Source organism: Tribolium castaneum, chromosome 4 (assembly GCF_031307605.1).
Source record: "Tribolium castaneum strain GA2 chromosome 4, icTriCast1.1, whole genome shotgun sequence".
Lineage (NCBI taxonomy): Eukaryota > Metazoa > Arthropoda > Insecta > Coleoptera > Tenebrionidae > Tribolium > Tribolium castaneum.
In genome coordinates, this window is record NC_087397.1 from 2,959,899 (window position 1) to 2,979,805 (window position 19,907).

At 37.6% G+C, this 19,907-nt stretch overlaps 1 protein-coding gene across 5 annotated transcripts in view; it reads left to right on the forward strand.

Moving 5' to 3' along the window:
* nAChRalpha4 (nicotinic Acetylcholine Receptor alpha4) overlaps positions 1-19,847 on the forward strand; it is a 29,663-nt gene extending 9,816 nt beyond the window's left edge. Inside the window, exons 2-11 of one of the 5 annotated variants that reach the window (XM_008203277.3) lie at positions 2,490-2,534; positions 2,715-2,824; positions 7,994-8,174; positions 12,609-12,724; positions 14,327-14,495; positions 15,493-15,629; positions 15,675-15,821; positions 15,965-16,108; positions 18,242-18,476; positions 18,947-19,847. In XM_008203277.3, coding sequence (XP_008201499.1) covers positions 2,490-2,534; positions 2,715-2,824; positions 7,994-8,174; positions 12,609-12,724; positions 14,327-14,495; positions 15,493-15,629; positions 15,675-15,821; positions 15,965-16,108; positions 18,242-18,476; positions 18,947-19,141 — 1,479 coding nt within the window. In that variant the 3' untranslated portion in view covers positions 19,142-19,847. Of the gene's footprint in view, positions 1-2,489; positions 2,535-2,714; positions 2,825-7,259; positions 7,441-7,993; positions 8,175-12,608; positions 12,725-14,326; positions 14,496-15,492; positions 15,630-15,674; positions 15,822-15,964; positions 16,109-18,241; positions 18,477-18,946 lie in introns of those variants that run through there. The other 4 variants (XM_008203276.3, NM_001109776.2, NM_001162525.1 and 1 more) reach the window with 4 other exon arrangements.
* Positions 19,848-19,907: the final 60 nt, after the last annotated feature.

Consider the following 19,907-nt stretch of genomic DNA (forward strand, 5'->3'; position numbering starts at 1 on the left):
TATTTTGAGATTTTGCAGCCCAGTCAAGCGTTTTACAAACTTTTTCTGAAAGTACCATACAAAATTGGGCGTAATTTATCATCCCTGACAAGAACGTCAGTGACCTATTTTACGCGATGTTGGGCTGAGGAGGTATTTGCGACAATTAAAATTAATTAGTTGCACAAAGATTTGTCCGCTCTTGTCGTGTTTCCTGCCCACATTTAATAAAAGCTCCGATACTTAAAGCTTTTAACAATTTGTAAAAGAGATAAAATTCCAGCTGTTTGTATCTGATAGTTTTTCCGGCGACGACCTCGTGTTCTGTTTAACCTCGCCCGACTCCCACGGAGTCAATATCCTGATAGGTATCATTTATCGTCGGGAGTGATGGAGCAGCAACCATTTGTCCTTCAATAAATTGGATCGCGCCTAAATGACCGATTATCCAGCCTCGAGATTAGGTTGCCATTCTGGCGTTTCTTTAAGTGTCATCGAAACTCTCAACGAGCGTTCATTCCGACTGAAAAATTGACACCTGCAAACAGCAAACCAGCGCCCTTCCGAAAGGATTTGAATGGGTTTGAAGGAAATTTGTTTTTGTCCGTTGTAGGCCTGGCTGAGATTTTTCACACAAACGATGGCCGGTGATGTATTCTTAGCAAATGGTGAAGAGACAGGCGTGATGGGAATTCTCGAGGATTGCTTGACACGTGTTATGCCGACCGCATGCTTGAATTAAATATTTCATCTGAATTCGCTCTCTCGATATGTTTTTATGTGTCTCACTTGTGTGATAACAATAACAACTCGTGTTATTTTTTTCGGGGGGTGATAACTCCGAAGTCTTGTAATTTATTTAGATAAGGAAAGTTTTGTTGTAATTTCTTTCCAGTTGAGCAGCAACATGTTAGGAATGTCTCTCTGGTGGTTTATGTGCTCTAATGTGTGGATCGATGCGATTCCAATTTAAAACGAATGTGCGAATCGGAGTAAATATTGCAAAACCAACACAAGATTGTTTTCAGATTGGTAAACTGGCTGAATCCATTATGGACGATGGTGTTTTGAATAGAAATTGAATTTTTACCATTTCGACTTTTAGTAGATTACTCAACCGCTTTTTTACTCCGTTCACTTGCACGAATGTTTTCGTCTTGGCGAAAATGTATTGTTTTAAAGTTGCAAAGTTACAAGCGCTCTGAATTCCGAAATGCCAAGTATAAATCAAACATGGAAGGTTTCTTTGTTGACTTATGAAAATTAGTAAAACAACTACTGGATGAATTATTCTTTCGGAATTATCCCGTGTTTAAGAAGTCGACTGAATTTTAATTACCGGCACGCAAATAAAGTTAAAAGTTTGTTATAAACAAAACTTAATTTGAATTTATGCACACAGTTTTGCCAACTGCGCAATTATTTTGAGTTTTATGCAAATGGAGCTCTCATTATTGATAATTATTAATCAAATGTTTACATTTACTGGATTGTGAATTGTTTGTATAATTTTAGTTGTACTGGAATGTGCAAAATCCTCCAATCAATTTTAATAAAAAATAAAAAATTCTTAATACCTGCATAAAATTTAATTCGTTAAAATTCCAGGGTTTGCAATTTTGGTGGATGCGCCGGGCAATTATTTTAACACATAATCAAATCGTAATTTACTTTACTTTGCAATGTTTTGGCGCATTATCGAGTGCAAACGAGTGCACTTTTGCCAAATCCCGGCTTCAATTAGCGCGAGAGACACTTGTCAAGTAAATAATGCCAAGCTGACGTCTCTATGCTCGTCTTTGTGCACATTGAGGTTGATAAGGGAACCATCTCGAGATAGTTGAGTGCATACCTGCCGTCATTAAAGCACGCTCGACATGAATTCAATTTCAATTCATTTTACTAGCGCACGGTAAATTCCGCGGCAAATATCAAGATGAGGGGATCAGCGTAAACACGTCCTGATATGGTTTTTTCGGCAAATTTACCACGCAAAGTTTTTCAAGACTAACGGCCATGTTTTCGGGAGTTTATTTGTTGTTGTACATCGGTTAATGAGGAGGCGCCACAAATTTTATCAAGTTTGTGGGGATTTTACGGTCTATTTATCGGAGTCTTCATTATGAGGCTATAATTTGTGAGGTGCTGGGCCCGAGATAGGGGTGAAACCCTTTAAATTCGCCCAATTGTGTTCAGCGAATCGAACAAAGTTTTCTCATAAGTGGGAGTTTTTTAATATGCTGGGCCAAAACGCAGAGATATTAAAACAAGAACTGTTATTATGACTAGGGGCTGTTTACGCGATAAAAATTCGGACTGGTGTGGGGATAGTTAAATATTTAACTCGACGAATTAACTTTTTGTTGTACAGGTGTTCGGGGAAAGTTTTGATGGATAAATCCCGACTTTAAAACTGTCAGGACAGCATTAGCGAGGTCTCAATTAAGTCCTAATTCTGGCAAAGTTCCGTTTTGTCCCTTTGCCCCAATAAAACTTTGATTTTGTTTCAGAACTTAAAGAATCAAATAATGACAACAAATTTGTGGGTCGAGCAAGTAAGTCCCGTTTTGTGTCTTTTTACCTCGGTGTAAAGTGGCCAATAAACAAAATTAGCTTGCACTGCAAGCTGGAATCGCTATTTAAATAATTCCGTTTTATTGGCCAGTAAAGCACAAAGGACCGCTGAAACAAAATTTAATTAAATGTGGTTTTAATTCAATTGCTTTTGTTTGTAGTCGTGGTACGACTACAAATTAAGGTGGGAGCCGAAAGAATATGGGGGGGTGCACATGCTCCACGTTCCTTCGGATCATATTTGGAGGCCGGACATCGTCCTTTACAATAAGTAAGTTGCTTTATAGTTTTAATTTGAGTGTTTTTGCCCATCTTGTGGTCACAATAAAGTGTTGCTTTTCAGATATCAAGTTAGCTCTAATATCCCAAAGACCATAAAGGTGTCAAAATTTGAAACAAATGTTTTCGGCGCTTAAATGGGCCAAATTATTTTTCGGGCCTGAAACCGCTTAGCGCTTGATTACGGAATAAACGTTTGTAATATTTCTCTGGAAGTGTTTGCATGCGTTTTGTGTAAAATACGCAATAAATATAAGTTTGTGTAGGAAATAAGACTGTTATTAATACTAAAACTTTCCGGTATGCGGCTTCGGACTTTTATGATGAAAATAAATTTCATGCTACATAAAATATGATGCTGTCACAGAAGCTTATAATTCACACGGACCTAAAGGATAAGAGTGAGATAAGGTGAGGATGTGTTCGAGTCAGATCCGCGACATTTTTGTCTTAAAGCCAGGTTTATTCAAAACAAAGGGAATCATTAGCGGAGGAAATGAAAAATTATCGTTGATTTTCTTTGTGTTGCGAATCTATTGAGATTCAAGGGAAATGTTTGTCTGAATCGGGATTTATGACGTGTATTTTATATTTTCGCGAGAATAAACTCAAAACAAAGATTTAATTCGCTTTAACGGGAAACTGAAATAATCATTTCGCAATGTCACGCTTATTCCGGTATTACATTTTGGACAAATTCCAACCCCGTTTCTCCTGAGAAATATAAATTCAAAACTTTGCAACAACTAACACAAATTTGAACTATTTTTTTCGGCGAAATTAAACCGAGATTAATGTTTGCGTAAAAGATAGGTCTGCGATGCACTTTCCATATTGCCTCCTTTATAGCCGGGCTTTTTTCCCGGTATTGCTCCATATTTTACTCCACAAATTGTATACCACTTTGTGTCAGACGCTGGGGCAAAAGCCGTTTTAATAGCCAAGAGATAGAAAGTTTGACTTGAAAATCGGAATTTTTTACTCGAGACGACTTTACTCGAAATTTTCAATAACAGCAATTGCCAACTTCTCGTGACCAACATGTTTACGAGCTTAGTGGCTGCCATATTTCAGTGTCGCTTCTGCTTTTTTATCACTTGATTACTCGACGAGGATGAATTATTTGCCTAATGGAAAAAGTAAAGAAATGTGGGACACGTTCGCCCGTATGTATCAATTTATAAATTGACTTTGGACGTAACAAGTCTCAAGAACTGGATTCACCTTCATTCTGCTTACAGACATTTGAAGTTATTGGAGACATTCTTTCAGGAAACTATTAGTTTGATAAAGAAGTTAAATAAAGTTCTATAAAAATGTCTGTTCTCTGGAAGACGCTGTCCGGATATTGATTCCTTTCTGCAGTTTGCCAATCATTTAGTGTTTCGTAAATACGGCCTCACTCTAGACGCCTCTGTGATTAATTCTCGTGTTATACTCGAAGTTTCATGCTAATTAATTATGGTGTACAAGAATTTTTATGCTCCTGGTGAGATACAACAAGATTACCTCGCCCGGTATTGATTTATGATTTGTGGGGGAATTTCTTAAGATAAGACTGCAATTTAAGAAACAAAAATTGTATTTTTTAAAATTCAATTTGTCGTACAAAGCTACGCATTTTCCTGGGAATTGTTTTAGCGTCCGCTGTCAAAACTTTGTTAATAATGCAAAGGAAAAACTAGTCAACGTTTGATGTTCACGCTAAGCTGCTTTCCCCGTGTCAATTCCACCATTCGAGCCAAACAATCATAAAAGCAATTTCGAACGATTTAACAGCCACTTTGATCACCGATATAGGTTTCCATTTCATTAAGCGCCAATTTATCGCAATTATAAACATTGTCTTAGGATTATTAGACACAAAAACGTTTTTGAAAGTTGTGCAAACATGAAAATTTTATATAATTCCGCCGGGGCCCAGACAACTATTGCACGATTGTTTGATGCATTAGATACCTTTGAGGCCTGCACTAAACACTGACACATGCTAATGGCTTAAAATTAATCATTAAACGATACATTGCTGGGTAATAGCAGGCCAGGGAGTGGAAATCCTCTGGTATATTAGCAGCGTTCAGCATAAAGTGTTGATACGTTCACTGACAGTAACTAAAGTAATTTACTGGAGTGTCCCTCGAGAGCAGACCTCATAACTCCCGTATTCCCTTTGCTATTTTTTTAATTTGTTTTGTACAATTACGACCTGTCTTTTGTCCTCGAGATTGAATTATGCCGGGTAAATATTGAGAGGAGTCACTATGCAAATTTATTCCGAATACATTGAATTAATATAGGATTCCTGTAATTTTGGGCAAAAACAGAACGAGGCTACATGTTTATTAAATTAAGGGCGGAAGCTCCCATAAATGAATAAATAGTGTACGTAATTGAACGAGTTCTGGATTAAGGGGGATGAATGCGTCTGGAATATTGTTAGTAGGGCGAGATGCCAATTAAATTGCGAAATTATAGGGTATTTAATGACGGAATGCGAGGCCACAGACATGCGAAAAGCGAGATATCTTGGTTAGGGAACGTCTTATCCTCCCAGGCAGCGTTAGTTATTATATTGACATTGGAAATATATGTATTCATAACATATGTTTCCTGGAGCTACGAAGAAGGCAAAAACAACCAATAATATTTCTCGCAAATATCACCCAAAAAATGGCTATAATCCGCCAAGAGTTTTTCCTTGCGGGATGCGACAGTCAAAGAGAAATTGCGGGTTTGCTTGACATATGATAAAACTAATTGGATTAATGACTTGCGCTAATTACAAGACCGTGGAGATAGTTCTCTTGTGAAAGATGACACAATCCACCACTAGACGAGTTTTAATCTCCCTCAAACCCATCAGCAAGTACTAGAATTTCTCAAATGGTTTTTTTCGTGTTTGCGTTCCCCGTGATCATATTTCACTTCCGTTCATTTGTACTTTTAGTGGTGTTGACGAAGATACATTTTGTGTAATATAAAATGAATCGATTCAAAGCTTGGTTTTTTATTTTTGAAATGATAAATATTTATAAAAAGTGAAACGGATCAAATGTCGCTAAAACAATTTTATTATTATGGATACTGTCCCAAGTCTGTGCCCCGGCTTACATATATTTTCCATTAAGGGAGTTTCATCCTTCGTAAAGTCTTATTAGCCGGAGTTGCTTTCAGTTGTGTGATCGCATAAATAGTCCTCATGTAAGATTGCTCGTGACGCGTACTGTAATAAATGATAAAGAAGTTGGGAGTCGAAAAATAATTACAGTTGAAATTTTAATTCAAAAATCAGCGTCTTGCTGATGAAGTAAGTTTGGAACGATTTTCAGCGTGAATAAACCATTATTTCCGAAAGCTATATTTCAGAATAATAAGGAAATTGCATCTTAAGGAATTACGGAACCTCGCCGAAAGCATTAGTTATACCTGACTGGAAATTCTCTTAGATGTATTACCAGGTTTTAATTGCGTTTAAAGAGGACTTGAGAATTGTCGCACATTTTTCTCGACGACTCGTCCGCGCAATATCGATTTTAGTGTTTAGCGGGAACGCTCCTGTTTTCTCAGATGGTCGAAAACCTCATATAGACAACTTCAACGACTGACATTTAACTTATCTTCCTTGTTCCAACTGCTTAGTCTGGATTACGGTCCAGAAATTGCTCACAATACGAAAATCTTGTTAAATTTTAAATGCGTGTCCCTTATTGTTCCGAACTTTGACTCCAGATAAATATTCCAAACGTTGAGCATAAATGGGGGAAGTGAAATCCGGAAGGGCACATTTTTGCCCTAATTATTAATTATTTCCTTGCACCAGTAAGGCGTGGTTCTTTGACAAGGGGATTTTCATCACTGGGGTGGTGATGGAGTGTGTACGTGATGGCGACACTCTATGTATTCTTTTCGGGGAGGAAATACGTGAGAGACAGATTTAACTCTCACAAATCTCGCCATTTTCAGGCGCTTTACTTAAAAATTTGCCGAGTTTTCATTAAGAGATTCCTCCGGATTATAAAAGTATGAAACTTTGGGTGCTGTAGCAATTAATCAGGCGGGAGGTGAATTAAGTTGATGTTCCCGTAATAAAAGTGCTCGTAAAAATATTTTCGCCCGCTTAAGGCGATACGTATGTAAATTGTTATTAATTTTGACACCTTTATATTGCGTCCCATTTCCTCGTTCACAATAAATACGAGTGACAAGAGCCTCTGGCCAATAAAACAAGCTCATAAAACCCTCCGGAGCGACTTTATCGCAGCCCGGTTATGTCTCTCGAACTCCCTGTCACATTCCTCCACCTTTCCTCGTATTTATTAGCACAACATACGTGGACCAGTTCCAGTTTTCCCGTTGTGAAATGTTCAGAAATCGACTTAGTTTATGTTAGTTTGTGCGGTTGCTGGTCGTTGTTGATTGCCTTGCAGCGCGGACGGGAACTTCGAAGTTACCCTGGCCACCAAGGCCACCATCTACCACCAAGGTCTAGTCGAATGGAAGCCACCAGCTATATACAAGTCCTCTTGTGAGATTGACGTTGAGTATTTTCCGTTCGATGAACAGACCTGCGTCCTCAAATTTGGTAGCTGGACTTATGACGGCTTCAAGGTAGGTGCATGGCCGGCGACTGGACCCCACTTTACCCATCCTTGTGCGGATTCTACCAGATGCGCTCTTGCACACACCAAAATTTCCAGACACCACTCACTCACATTGACGAATTGAGAAAAGGAGCAGCTGGCAGTAAACACATGATCTCAAATAACACGGCATTGAAAAGAGCTTGGGCAGACAATCGGGCCGCACCGCAGATTTATGATCATCACATGGCAATCACGTCACGTAAATCAGCTGCAAACGGTCGCGATCAGCTCTAAATTCGCTGGCCTCAAGTGAATGGAGTCATTTTAGATTATCCTATTCTGGCCGTTTCAAAAACAGGCGTAATAATAAAGCGAGTGCTGGGCGGAATAATAAACCGACTCAAATCAGGTGTTTTGGGTTTGTGTCAGTGGATGTGGCGTGTCTGGAAATTTTGGTGGCTGTCCCGCGCCCAGATGTGTAAAAGCACCCGGAGGTAATGGAGTTGACCGATGGCAGCCACCCCCAGGTTGCGAGTGCGTGACTCGAGCGAGAGCACTGTCAGTGTGTTTTCTTGCAGCGCCGACGGCAACTATGAGGTCACATTGATGACCAAAGCCACCGTCTACTACAACGGCCTCGTGGTGTGGCAGCCGCCCGCGGTTTACAAGTCCTCGTGCGCTATAGACGTAGAATTCTTTCCGTACGACGTCCAAACATGCGTTTTGAAGTTAGGAAGTTGGACGTACGATGGGTTTAAGGTTCGCGTGGTGTTATTGTTGACTGGTGTTTGTTTAGAGAAATGCGCTCCCTGTACATATCGACTGTTTACACTTGGGAAAGGTATAAAATTAACAAAACTCACACTGTATATACTCACTACCGGGCACTGCTGGGCGGGCGAACAATCAGATGCATGGCGGGAATGTCAAGTGGACGGTAATCGATCTCTGGGACACACGCGCATTTGCTTACTCGACCAAAATTAAACCCATCGTCATTTGAACATAGCCCATTCAATATTTTTCAAACACCACTGGAGTCGTTGCCAACAGAGGGCGATTACAGCTAAACACTCCACACGTAGACCCGCCACTCCAGTATTTAAACATCAAACGGCGATGCGAAATTGAGTTTGCTTGTATTTGGAAAATGATAAATGCCGGGCGATTTCAGCCACTGTGCACAAAATATTGCAAACAGCGTGTGATGTATCGAACTGCTCTCTAAATGTAAAACAGTTTTGGGAATACGTTCGTGTTCCTATGACAATAATGCATCCTTTGTGATAAATTTTCTCGACTGTTGATTTCTTAAATTAAGATTGAAACAGCTGACTGGTCATTAAAACACACAAAACATTCCTAAAAATAAAGTCTCATAATACAGCTTTCAAGCTTTTTGCTGAGGCTGAAGCCGAAACGAAGAAGCTAAAATATGAAATTCGCTCCGCTGAAAGGAACGTCTCAGAATATTAAATGCGTTTTTTATGAGAAATATTTTACCACAAACGCGCTGTAATACGACATTTTCGTACGAATTAATTACGTACAATATCGACGACAATGAAGGGAATGGGCATTAAAAATCTAATGAACTACAAAACCGAGATGTCTAGTAGATAAATTTTCAGTGAAATCGGGCCACAATTTGTGCAAATTGTTTTAGGTGAAATAATCATTAGTTGTGGCGAGCGAAAAGTGTTCTAATGCATGTTTTGGTCATAATACACATAGATTTAATTACAATTGTTGTGTTTAAATTCATTACTATCAAATTTTACAACAAAGCATGTTATTTTGCAATTTTACAGTCAAAGTGAAATTAAATAATACGTTCGATTAACAATCAAAACAATGTCCATCATTCATACGTGATTACCCGAAAAACCACAACCGTGAATGATGTGCATTATGGAAACCAAATAAACTTTTTGCAGTTTTAGTTGCTGGGGGCTTCATTATGACTCGTTTATTTTATCGCAATTTATAAACCACCACCTAACAGACAGGCATCACTTTTCACCGGCCATTTCGCTTAGTTTCAATTTTGATTTTGTTGCACGAGTTATTTCCCCTCGCAGTTTCGCGCGTCTTAAAGCCGAAGATCCATCCGAGTTCCATTCATAGCTTGCAGATTGTCTTAAAATTCCACGGCAGAGTTCACCAGGGACCATTAACTTATCCCTAATGCAGTACTGGCTTAGATTAAAACTTTTATTGACTGGGCTATAAGAGAAGTTTGCATGAAATTGTTTTGCTTGAATGTTGCATGAATCGTGTTGGCTTTTCCATTGATACAAGTAATTATTTTTCGGCAGTGAAGCAAGAGAATCGCTTGGCTCGATTCAATTTTTGGGGAGCCATTTTGCTTCATCGTTTCAGTAGGTTAAATGTCGGTTCAAAGCACTCGAGAAAGCAAAGTTCAATGAATGCATGCACGAGTTTGCACCTTGCTGAATTTATAGCGTGTTCAGTCTCTATTAAACGGTGGCCAATCGTTAAAAGTTCATGCATAAGCTCTCATTCTGTATCGATAAGACGCGAGAGGAGTTTATCATTAGGAACGTCAAACTTCGCCGTGAAAAGTTCACGATTGTAAAGTCCATTAAGGAATTAATCGATTAGGCCTTAATTGATACAACTTCGAAAGCTTGCTGAGGAGTCTCCTAGAAGAATCTGTATTGTGCGAGCTGCAATTGATTTGTCAAGAGGGCAAAGGCTTCAGTTTATGGCTTCCGAGTAGCCATTTCCTTTGACCCGGACGTAACTCACTTTTTAAAAGCAATAAATATTGTCTTCGTAAAATTCTGAAACTGTTTTGGATAATTATCCACTTTCCCCTTGTGCCATTTGCATTCAATTTGCTTAAAAGTGATCCAGACGAAGGAATAACAATACAAGCAGATCAATGGAATAAATTAGTTTCGGAGAAAAGCTGGAGGTATGTAAGGACGTTGAATCTCGTCTGCTTATCCCAGTTATTGTCTCTAATAGCTTTTAAATTTACATTTGATGTGGCAAGCGTGTTGTCTCAAGATAATACACTTTAAAACTCTTTTTAATTCAAGTCCCGATATCGCAAGACGTTGAACGCATTTACAACCACTGTTATTTAGATGTGACGCAAATTTCAACAAGACAGAGAAATAATGATTTGTTTCGGAAGAAAAATGTGTGTAATATTCAAAGACTGGTAACTTACTGTCAAATATCAAGTACCAGCTAGAAGTTAATTGCATTACCATAAAATAAATTGCTCTAAACTTGCAAAGTAATTTGCATCGTGAAGCCTCGAGCAAGATATGTCGTTAAACGATAAATGCCCAACTTACTGTGCATTTATATTTTATAGCAATAAAACTGACGAAGTGAAAGAGGAATAATTTTTAATCAAGATGTGCGAGTTGGATCGAGTTTTTCCGACTTGCAATTTTATTTTTCGGCTACATTTTTGTGATGGAAAATCGAAAACTGGGTTACGACCATGTAACGAGTTTATGTCAACTTTTCCTTTTGTTTGAGGCGATAAATCTGAAGTTAATCAAACCGGACTTAGCTTTTTAGCCCTTAATTTTTGTAGATTGTAGTTTAAAACATGTTATAAATAACCAAACTAAAGTACTTTTTAAATAAGGAAAGTTTCATCGTTCGTTAGTGGTAGCCAAACGCGCATTTTTGTGATTTTCGGTGGTGTAATTATTTTTGACGCACCACAAATTTTATACCTTTTCCATTAAGGGAGGTTAGTGTTAGACATTTTCGGTCAATGTTAGATAGCTGTCGCTTACGTTGGCTCTGCGGCATGAAGGCGCTACCAACTAGAAACTCAAAAATGTAATTTACGAAAGAAGAAATTCTTGTAAACTAAGTTTTGGTAAGTATAACAAATGACAAAGTGCGCCCCACTTTAATTTAATCATCGTAATTAAAAGAAATGCCGGTGTATACAGAAATAATGGCTTGTCTTGCGCTTCGTGCTTTACATGGTTTTCTGTAATGCTTTAGTTTATATCAGGGGTTTTCAGCTGCGATATTAAACGATCTATTACGTCGCTTCATTACTCGCCTGGCATAAACATTGTGACACCTAAATAAAATTGAATTAAACCAAAACTTAAAAGTACACAAATCATTGCACGGGTTTGATTTTGGTTGGAAATTCTGCTCGCCGCATGCTCATCTCATCTATTTGAAACATCTCAGACACACAAATTCGAATTATACCAAACTTAGTGTAATTGAAGAGATATGTACAAATTTCGAGAGAAAAGATAAACCCATTTTTCCTCCAGTAATTAAACTGTGGTTAAAACTTTTAATCTAATCATCTCGTTATAACATCTACGTTTATAGTATTACATTTAATAAGTTTGAGCTTTAGTAACTTGAAGTTTGTTTGGGTAAAATCTTAGACTGGGTTTAGCGTTGACAAATCGGTTCGTATTGAATTGTTTACACTTATCCTTTCAATTAAGTTTTGACGGAGCGATTTGCTAGTAAATAAATGATCCTATTACATCTATCTTGTTACCAACTTAACTGTTCTAATCCTCCGATAGTTTAAAGTGAATTCGATTGACGTGAAAAAGTAACGCACAGCTTGAAGCAAGGAGAAAGCGCCAGTCTTGAACCAATTTAATCACGGTTAAAATTTGGTTTAACTAACGCATGGTTAATCAAGCGCTAAATAATTTGTCACTGATCGGAAATGCCCGACATGTAAATTAGATTTATTAAACCATCACGGCTAAGTGGTTTAATCGGGTTTAATTTACTTTCCGTCAATTGGGGCGCTAGATTTTACCCAAACAACGTTTAAAACCACAAATCTAAACCAAGCGATAATCAAACAACGATAAATAATTTCTTAAAGCTGTGCATGGCCCAACCGATCTTAAGCATGCCTTGTGTTTGGTTTTCTTCCGGTTGGTCGACTGCGTCGGAATATCTCACAGCGTCGAGAATCGAAACACCAACAAAATAGAAAGAATCATAAATCCTTGTAAAAATTAAATTAAGGGTCGGATGGTTCGGAAGTTTGCGAGTGGCTTGGAAAGTTTTCCAAGCTAGATTTGGTGTTTTGCCGCGATTTTTCGTTCGTTCCAGGTGTTTTTCTTATGTATAATCTAGTGTAATTGTAATTGGTGTGTCACAATGTCGACTGCGGGGTTTTCAAACCGCTGTGTTCCCTAGGTGGACCTGCGACACATGGACGAGAAGGCTGGGAGCAACGTCGTGGATGTTGGCGTTGACCTTTCTGAATTTTACATGTCCGTTGAATGGGACATTTTAGAAGTACCTGCCGTCAGGTAACCCGATAACCAATAGAGATAAAGCAATAAATGGCAATTGGAGGGCAATTATTACCGATTTGTCTTCGTTTTTCTCTAAGCTGGGATTAGGCGCAAATTTATTGGATCGTGTTGTTTCACGAGATGATTTATTGCCCGACCATGAGTCTGTTAATACATTTTCGCTAAAATTAATTTTTCGGATTTGCAAATCTATAAACCAAGAAACTTTCACGCATTGTTCGATCGATTTTGTTTGTGTGTGAACGAAGATAACATTAATTCCTCGCTTGGTTCGACTTTCCAGCGTTATTTTTGATTTAATATCAATAAATTCCAGACACTCAGAGTGGGATAAAATTCGTGAATTTACATGAAAATGTTGAATATTGTCAAGAGGTGGAAAATTTGAACGTTCGAGCGATCGTAAATATTCCGGTGTAAAGCTGCATATTATTCACTTTGCCAATAACGAAAAAAGGTCACAATGTAAACAATCGCCGGGATTTATTATTTGCTTTTTCTTATCGTTTAAATTATGTTTCATATTTGAGCGAATTTATTTGTCCCGGCGCATCCACCATTTTGACCGGCTCCAATAAATAGGTAGGAAAATAAAACACGTTTGAGATCCAACAAACCGTAATAAAAAAGGGCGGTGAGGGCATCACAAAAATGTCTCCATATGCTGCCACATCGATTTTAACATTAATAAAATGCTCCTTATAATAGCAAGACCTAAATTTTAAACTTTGTTTTGTGATCGCACGAGAGCCATTCCAACTTTTCTTCCGAATTTCGATACTCGTAAATTTTAGAATTAAAAAGTTTTGTTTATATTTAAGTCCTGGTGGCGTTTTGACGCGGGCGTGACCGTGATCACGCCTCCGTCTGTCTAATTTTTCGAGTCAAAGGTACATCGGACACTTCCAGAGATCAATATCAACGTCCCCGAATAAACAGATTTAATGGAGCGTAACACGGGATGATGGATGGCAGACGTACACGTCTATTTTGTCCGTGGATGTTGTTCCTTGACGATTACCCCAATATTCAGACACGCCATGATTAATACATAACCGATATTTGAGATCTAATCCGGGAAAATTCTGGGTTTGTGTTACAGAAGTTCGAAAGTAGCACACGGTGAGAGATGTGTAAAAAAATATAAAAGTTTGGCTATTTTCGGGATGGATTCTAGCGCGAATTCCGTAAATAGCGATCGCGACAACTTCGGGAAATGTAATAAAGCGGACGCCATTCGCCGAAGTTAATTAAATCAAGCGATAAAAGGGATTTAGGAGGATTCTCGCCGTATTTATTAATCATGGATACATATTTGAATCCATATAAAATGAAAATGACGCGAAATTTAAAACCGTACATTATTGACCCGAATAAATGATTGCGCAGGAAAAAAATTCCAAAGCCGTAAATTTTTAAGTGGTCTGAGTTGGAATTTAAGTAGGCGCTAATTACTTTATCTTTTGGAAGTGATGAAACTGGCGGAAAGTTTTGAATTGGTAATCGGTAATAATGGCCCATTATTGTCATTATTTTACAGCTCTGAGAGTTGGTTAGTGCTTTTAACGCCGGTTGGTAATTTTGATTCGGTTTCAGAAACGAAAAATTCTACACGTGCTGTGATGAGCCATATCTCGATATAACTTTCAATATAACGATGCGAAGAAAGACTTTGTTTTATACCGTAAACATCATCATCCCCTGCATGGGCATTTCGTTCCTCACCGTGCTGACCTTCTACCTTCCATCAGACAGCGGAGAGAAGGTAATAAACAATTTCGTTGGTCTTGTTAAAAATCGTCCTCATTTTGCGCGACTTGTTTAAGTTTCAAAGTCTGACTCGCTATTTACTCGAGTTGTTTAAATAATTCGGTTCGTCGTGTCAACATACATCGGGAAGAAATAAGCATTTGAAGGAAGTTCTCGGCAAAACGTAATGCTCGTTAATGGCAGCCCCGAAATGACTTTTTCTCAATTTCCATTATCTCGCCGAATATGTCCGAGTTTCTTTTTAACTGTCATAAAACGAAAGGCACAAAAACATGACTGAATTACATTCCGGCAACGCTCCGGATTTCGCTGGTAATTGGTGAAATTAAAAGTTGGGAATCGCGTTACGTTTTTGATTCTTTGATTTAATTTACATTTCGCGATTGCATTTTTGTCAGTAATCGGTGTTACGTGACTTTAAAATGCTGCCCAACTAGTGCTTAATAAATCATCCCCGACACGCGATCTATTATTCAGCATCATTAAGATTAATAATCTACAATTCTCAGGTAGCTGTAAGCAACACAATTGCGAAATATTTCATTCACGACCTTGATTTTAATTTGAAATATCGAACTTGTGCAAACACCATCAATTCACTTCATTCATAAAAGTTCCTCAAAGGCGCTTTTTATATTCAAATTGTCATATTGCTCGCATCTATTCAACTTGTCAGAGAGAGACTCAAAAACGTCATTATTTCTTATCGGGATCAATAGTGCACAATATTGAGTTTGAATCCGCTTTTCACAAAAATCGCTCGGTCATTTAATTGAAATATACAAACCGAAAATGTGTTCATCTCGAGGCTTTGTTCTGTTCTCGAAATCGCTCTTTGCATTCTCGTCTGGTCTAATTACATTCTGTTATCTTACGGTGGCTGGATATTTCATCACATTTGCTGTAATTGACTTCAACAACTGGACGTGGAATGAACACGAACTACACTGCTCTGAATCGACTTGACCAATTTGTAACACTTTGCTTTACAGGTTACGCTGTCAATTTCGATTCTAATTAGTCTCCACGTGTTCTTTCTTCTCGTCGTTGAAATTATTCCGCCGACTTCACTCGTCGTCCCGCTTTTAGGAAAATATCTCATCTTTGCCATGATTCTTGTCTCCATCAGGTAAGTACTTCCTCAGTCGGGTCGATTCCCATTTTTTCATTCCAGCATATGTGTCACCGTCGTGGTCCTGAACGTCCATTTCCGGTCACCTCAGACCCACAAAATGTCTCCATGGGTCAAGCGAGTCTTTATCCACATTCTGCCGCGACTACTAGTCATGAAAAGACCCCAATACGTATTTGAAACAAATAGGTAACACCTCATGTTTGCACGCCACGGCCCTTTTTGCATGATGGTCAGACACGCGTGACTTAGATTAAAACATTACAGGTTGATTTTTGTTCGCCTGGCTTTATTTGTATGAGTGTGATGTGTCTTCAAATTTCATGATTCAGGTTTATGTCTAGTCGTTTCCTGATGCGAGGCCGGGAACCGTCGACATGTCTTTATCCTTATCACACAACGGTACAGAGAGATGACTGCAGCCCCAAGAGGAGATATCCAACCAGAACCCCATCCAAGGAAGATTTATCTCCTAGGTGAGGCTAAATTTTTGATCGAAAGTACAACAAACAGATCGATGACGCAATGATTAAACCAAAAGCTGAATTTCATCGAGTCCGACCTTCATCGAAGCGGCCGTATTAAAAGGCAATTTCTATTGTTAAGCCCATTATTATTCATCACTTCCACTTTGAAACGTGGATGGAATCCGGATACAGCGAGAAGTAGTTAAAATTATGAAATAAGTTCATTGTAGCCGCCACTCTAAGACACGGACGTCTAATTAATATTCAAGATAACGCGAGTTTATGTTTGAATTATTGCCAGTAAATCGCACTCGACGTTAACAGAAGCCAGCCCACAACCACGAAGGCACGAATACGCCAATTGATTGCAAGACATACCTAGCGGAAATCTATTAGAAAAATCCGTAGTTCTTTTAATTATCGGCTCAATAGTATTTTTCCTTGTTTCAGAAACATGTGTGAAATTAAAAAAATATTGTTGTCGGCATCGGTTATGAGTTGAGTTTTCAAATATTTTACTTATTTAAAGTAAAGAAACTTTTTCGGAAAAAAATTTTTACTTTGCATAAAATTAACATTATAAAAGAATCTACTTAACAATTAATAGAATAGCTGTTACTTGCGATAACAAGAATGTTAAAATTTACGCGGTATTGAAGAATGTAAATTTTGAGTGGTATTAATTGAGAATCTCTAAGGGGGTGAAATGGGGTGTGAAAATTCGAATAAAAATCTGTCATTTTTAAAGAAATATTAAAGTTATATCCTTGAAAATTGGTATTTGGGCTTTGTGTTGAAAATAAAAGAAAACGTGTTTAAGGGTTTTTGAAAAATTAACTCCTAAAATGGTTAAATGTGGCGTTAAAATTTAAATAAAAATTCGTAATTTTAAAAATTATATCTATGCAAGTTTATACTTGGAACATTAGTGAAAGATAAAAAATATAAAATTCCATCATTTTTGAACTTCCATTGAAATTGTCTTTTGAGGTTTCGGGAAAAAGGGGGTTAAATATTAAAATTACTGAAGTAATAATTATGAAAATTGATTCGGTTTAAAAAAAAGAGACGTGTAGTTCAAGATTTTTAGAACTTTTAGTACCAACTGGGTTAAATAGAAAAATTCGTCATGTTTGAAGTTATATTCATAAGAATTTATATTTGGATTTCAGTTAAAAATAAAGAAACATTTGTTTTTAGGATTTGTGGTCAAATTAGGTGTCAAAATTTGTATGAAAGTCTATTATTTGTAACGATAATATCAACGAAATTTTTTTTATTATGATATATTGGAGTTTTTGGTTAAAAAAAAACACGTGTTTTAGGATTTTTGTAAATTTTATTCCGAAGAGAGTTAAATATAAAAAAATGTTTTTATAGTTATATTTGTGTAAATTGATGTTTCAAAGGTTTTCGGAAATCTGATTGCAATGGAGCTAAGTAGGGGATAAAAATGTGTACAAAAGTCTCTGAATTTTTTAATTATACAGGGTCTTCGTTAACTTGAAACATTACTTTCAACATATGATTAAAAAAAAAGAAAATAAACTCATACATAAAGAGCAGAAATTACGATCTCTATTGGAATTCAAAGTTTGTACACTGTTCACAAATATTCCTCTATAAACGCCGTTGGAAATTCTATTAAGTATAAGTGAGAATTGTATCCAAATAACGCAGAAAAGTTTTAAATTTAAAATAAAAAAATATTAAAAACAATGGCAAAAATAATTGTACAATAATTTTCAATACTTTCTTTGTTCAAAAATAGATGTTTATCAGCTTTGTAATTCTAATGTGCAACTTTGTACAAATGACTCGTTTGTTCGGTGTTCCTGCAGTTTAAAGAAAATTAAAACAACTTTACCCAAGGAGAAAAAGATTTCTTTATTAATTCAACATTACAACAAGAAATTCCATTATCAGCTAGATGAAATAAAAACATTTATAATGAGTCTGAGTTATAATTTAGGCGGAGGAAGTCCCTTTGTCCGATAGTGTAGCTAGGTCTTTAATAAAATTAGCTACGTCCTGGAAGGACCTTGTCGTTTCGACGCTTGTTTTGGTATACATTGGCGTCCTTGGGTGGTGTGTGGGCCGTCTGAACGCACTTTATCGATCGCGTCATTTTTCTGTTCGCAGCTTAGAAGACGGCGGCCCTTTCGGCGGCAGCTGTCAAATCCACGGTCCCGTGGCCATCCCGCACTCGGAATCGGAGGATCTCACCGTATCAGCGGAGGCCGATAATGGAATCAAGAGCCCAGTGCTGCGAAATCCGGGATTTTCGCATTCGCGTTGTCCTCCCGAAATTCACAAATCGTGCTTCTGCGTACGATTTATCGCAGAGCATACGAAGATGTTGGAGGACTCGACTAAGGTGCCACATTAGACTAAAAGTGTTTATTTTATCGTTATTTAGTGGCGCGCCGTTTCATTTTCTTATTACGTCATTTTTCTTGGGAGCGGTTCATGAGACGGAAACAGAGAGAGGATTTCTTATCGGAGATGGGACGGTGTCAGCGTTTCAGAAGTTCTCTGGTCCGGGTGATATTTCAGCCCGTTTGACACCAGCTACGACTACGAAAACAAACGCGCGACACTCGGGAAATATTCCACTACCGAAATGAAAACTCGAGACGAGTTCAATTGATTTACTCAATTAAGACAATGTTAATGTCGCGAAACGTCCGTCTATTATAAACCAATTTAAGGCACCCTCTAACTCTACAATTTCCGTCAAGTGTTTAAGTAGATTCCAAGTTGCAAACTTGCTTAAGCTCGTTCTTCGCGAACGCAAAAATTTAATAACACAGTTCTGTGAGAAATACGCTCGCCTTTTTTGTGTAGGTGAAGGAAGACTGGAAGTACGTGGCGATGGTGCTGGACCGTTTGTTTCTGTGGATATTTACCTTGGCCGTGCTGGTGGGAACGGCCGGGATAATCCTTCAAGCTCCTACGTTATACGACGATCGCATCCCAATCGACAAAAAGTTCGAGGAGTATACCACCACTACGGTTGTTCGTTGCCCTCCTCCACAGTAGTTGCTCACGTTATTGCCTATATCATTCCATAAATATCGAATATCATCGTTGTTGTGTAAATAAAACTCATCAAAATAATTTTATAATGCAGTTGGAGCACAACGACGTTCTGTTTACTTGAGCGCATAGTTTTTGGGTAAACAGAAATTACGCAATGTGTGACTGTTAAAAATTCATCTCGTCCTACAAATTCGTCGACTGCAAAACGACAGGAAAAAAGCTTATGAATTTTGTATTCAATTGAAAGCTACCTGAATTGTAAATAAGCATCAATAATTATATATTTTACACAGCTCGGTACGTTTTCTATTTATAAAAAGATTTTACGGAGACTATAGGTTGGTTTTTTGTATGTTTTTAAACACGTAGTGCCATTATCGAATTTAATTACGGTTCGGAAGATTTTAAATAAAATGATGTTTAAATAGCACACAATTAAACAAAATGAAATGTATCTAAATAATAGACAAACGTAAAACTAGACATTTAAATGAATAAATAAATATTAGACTAGATAGAAGAAATTGAGTAAATATTTAGATCAATAGACTGCCTATTGACATAATGGGAACATAATTTGTACATATAATGTATGTTAGATTGGTCAGCCCTATCGTTAAATTGTGTTGTACCATAGTTTAAAATTGTTATACGTTGTTGCTTGGTTTTATAAATATCCATGCTTAATAAAGTATTTCGAACACAAGTGCTATCATTCCCACCTCCGTGTTCTCAAGATGATCAAAAACTTGCTTTAGCCATTCAC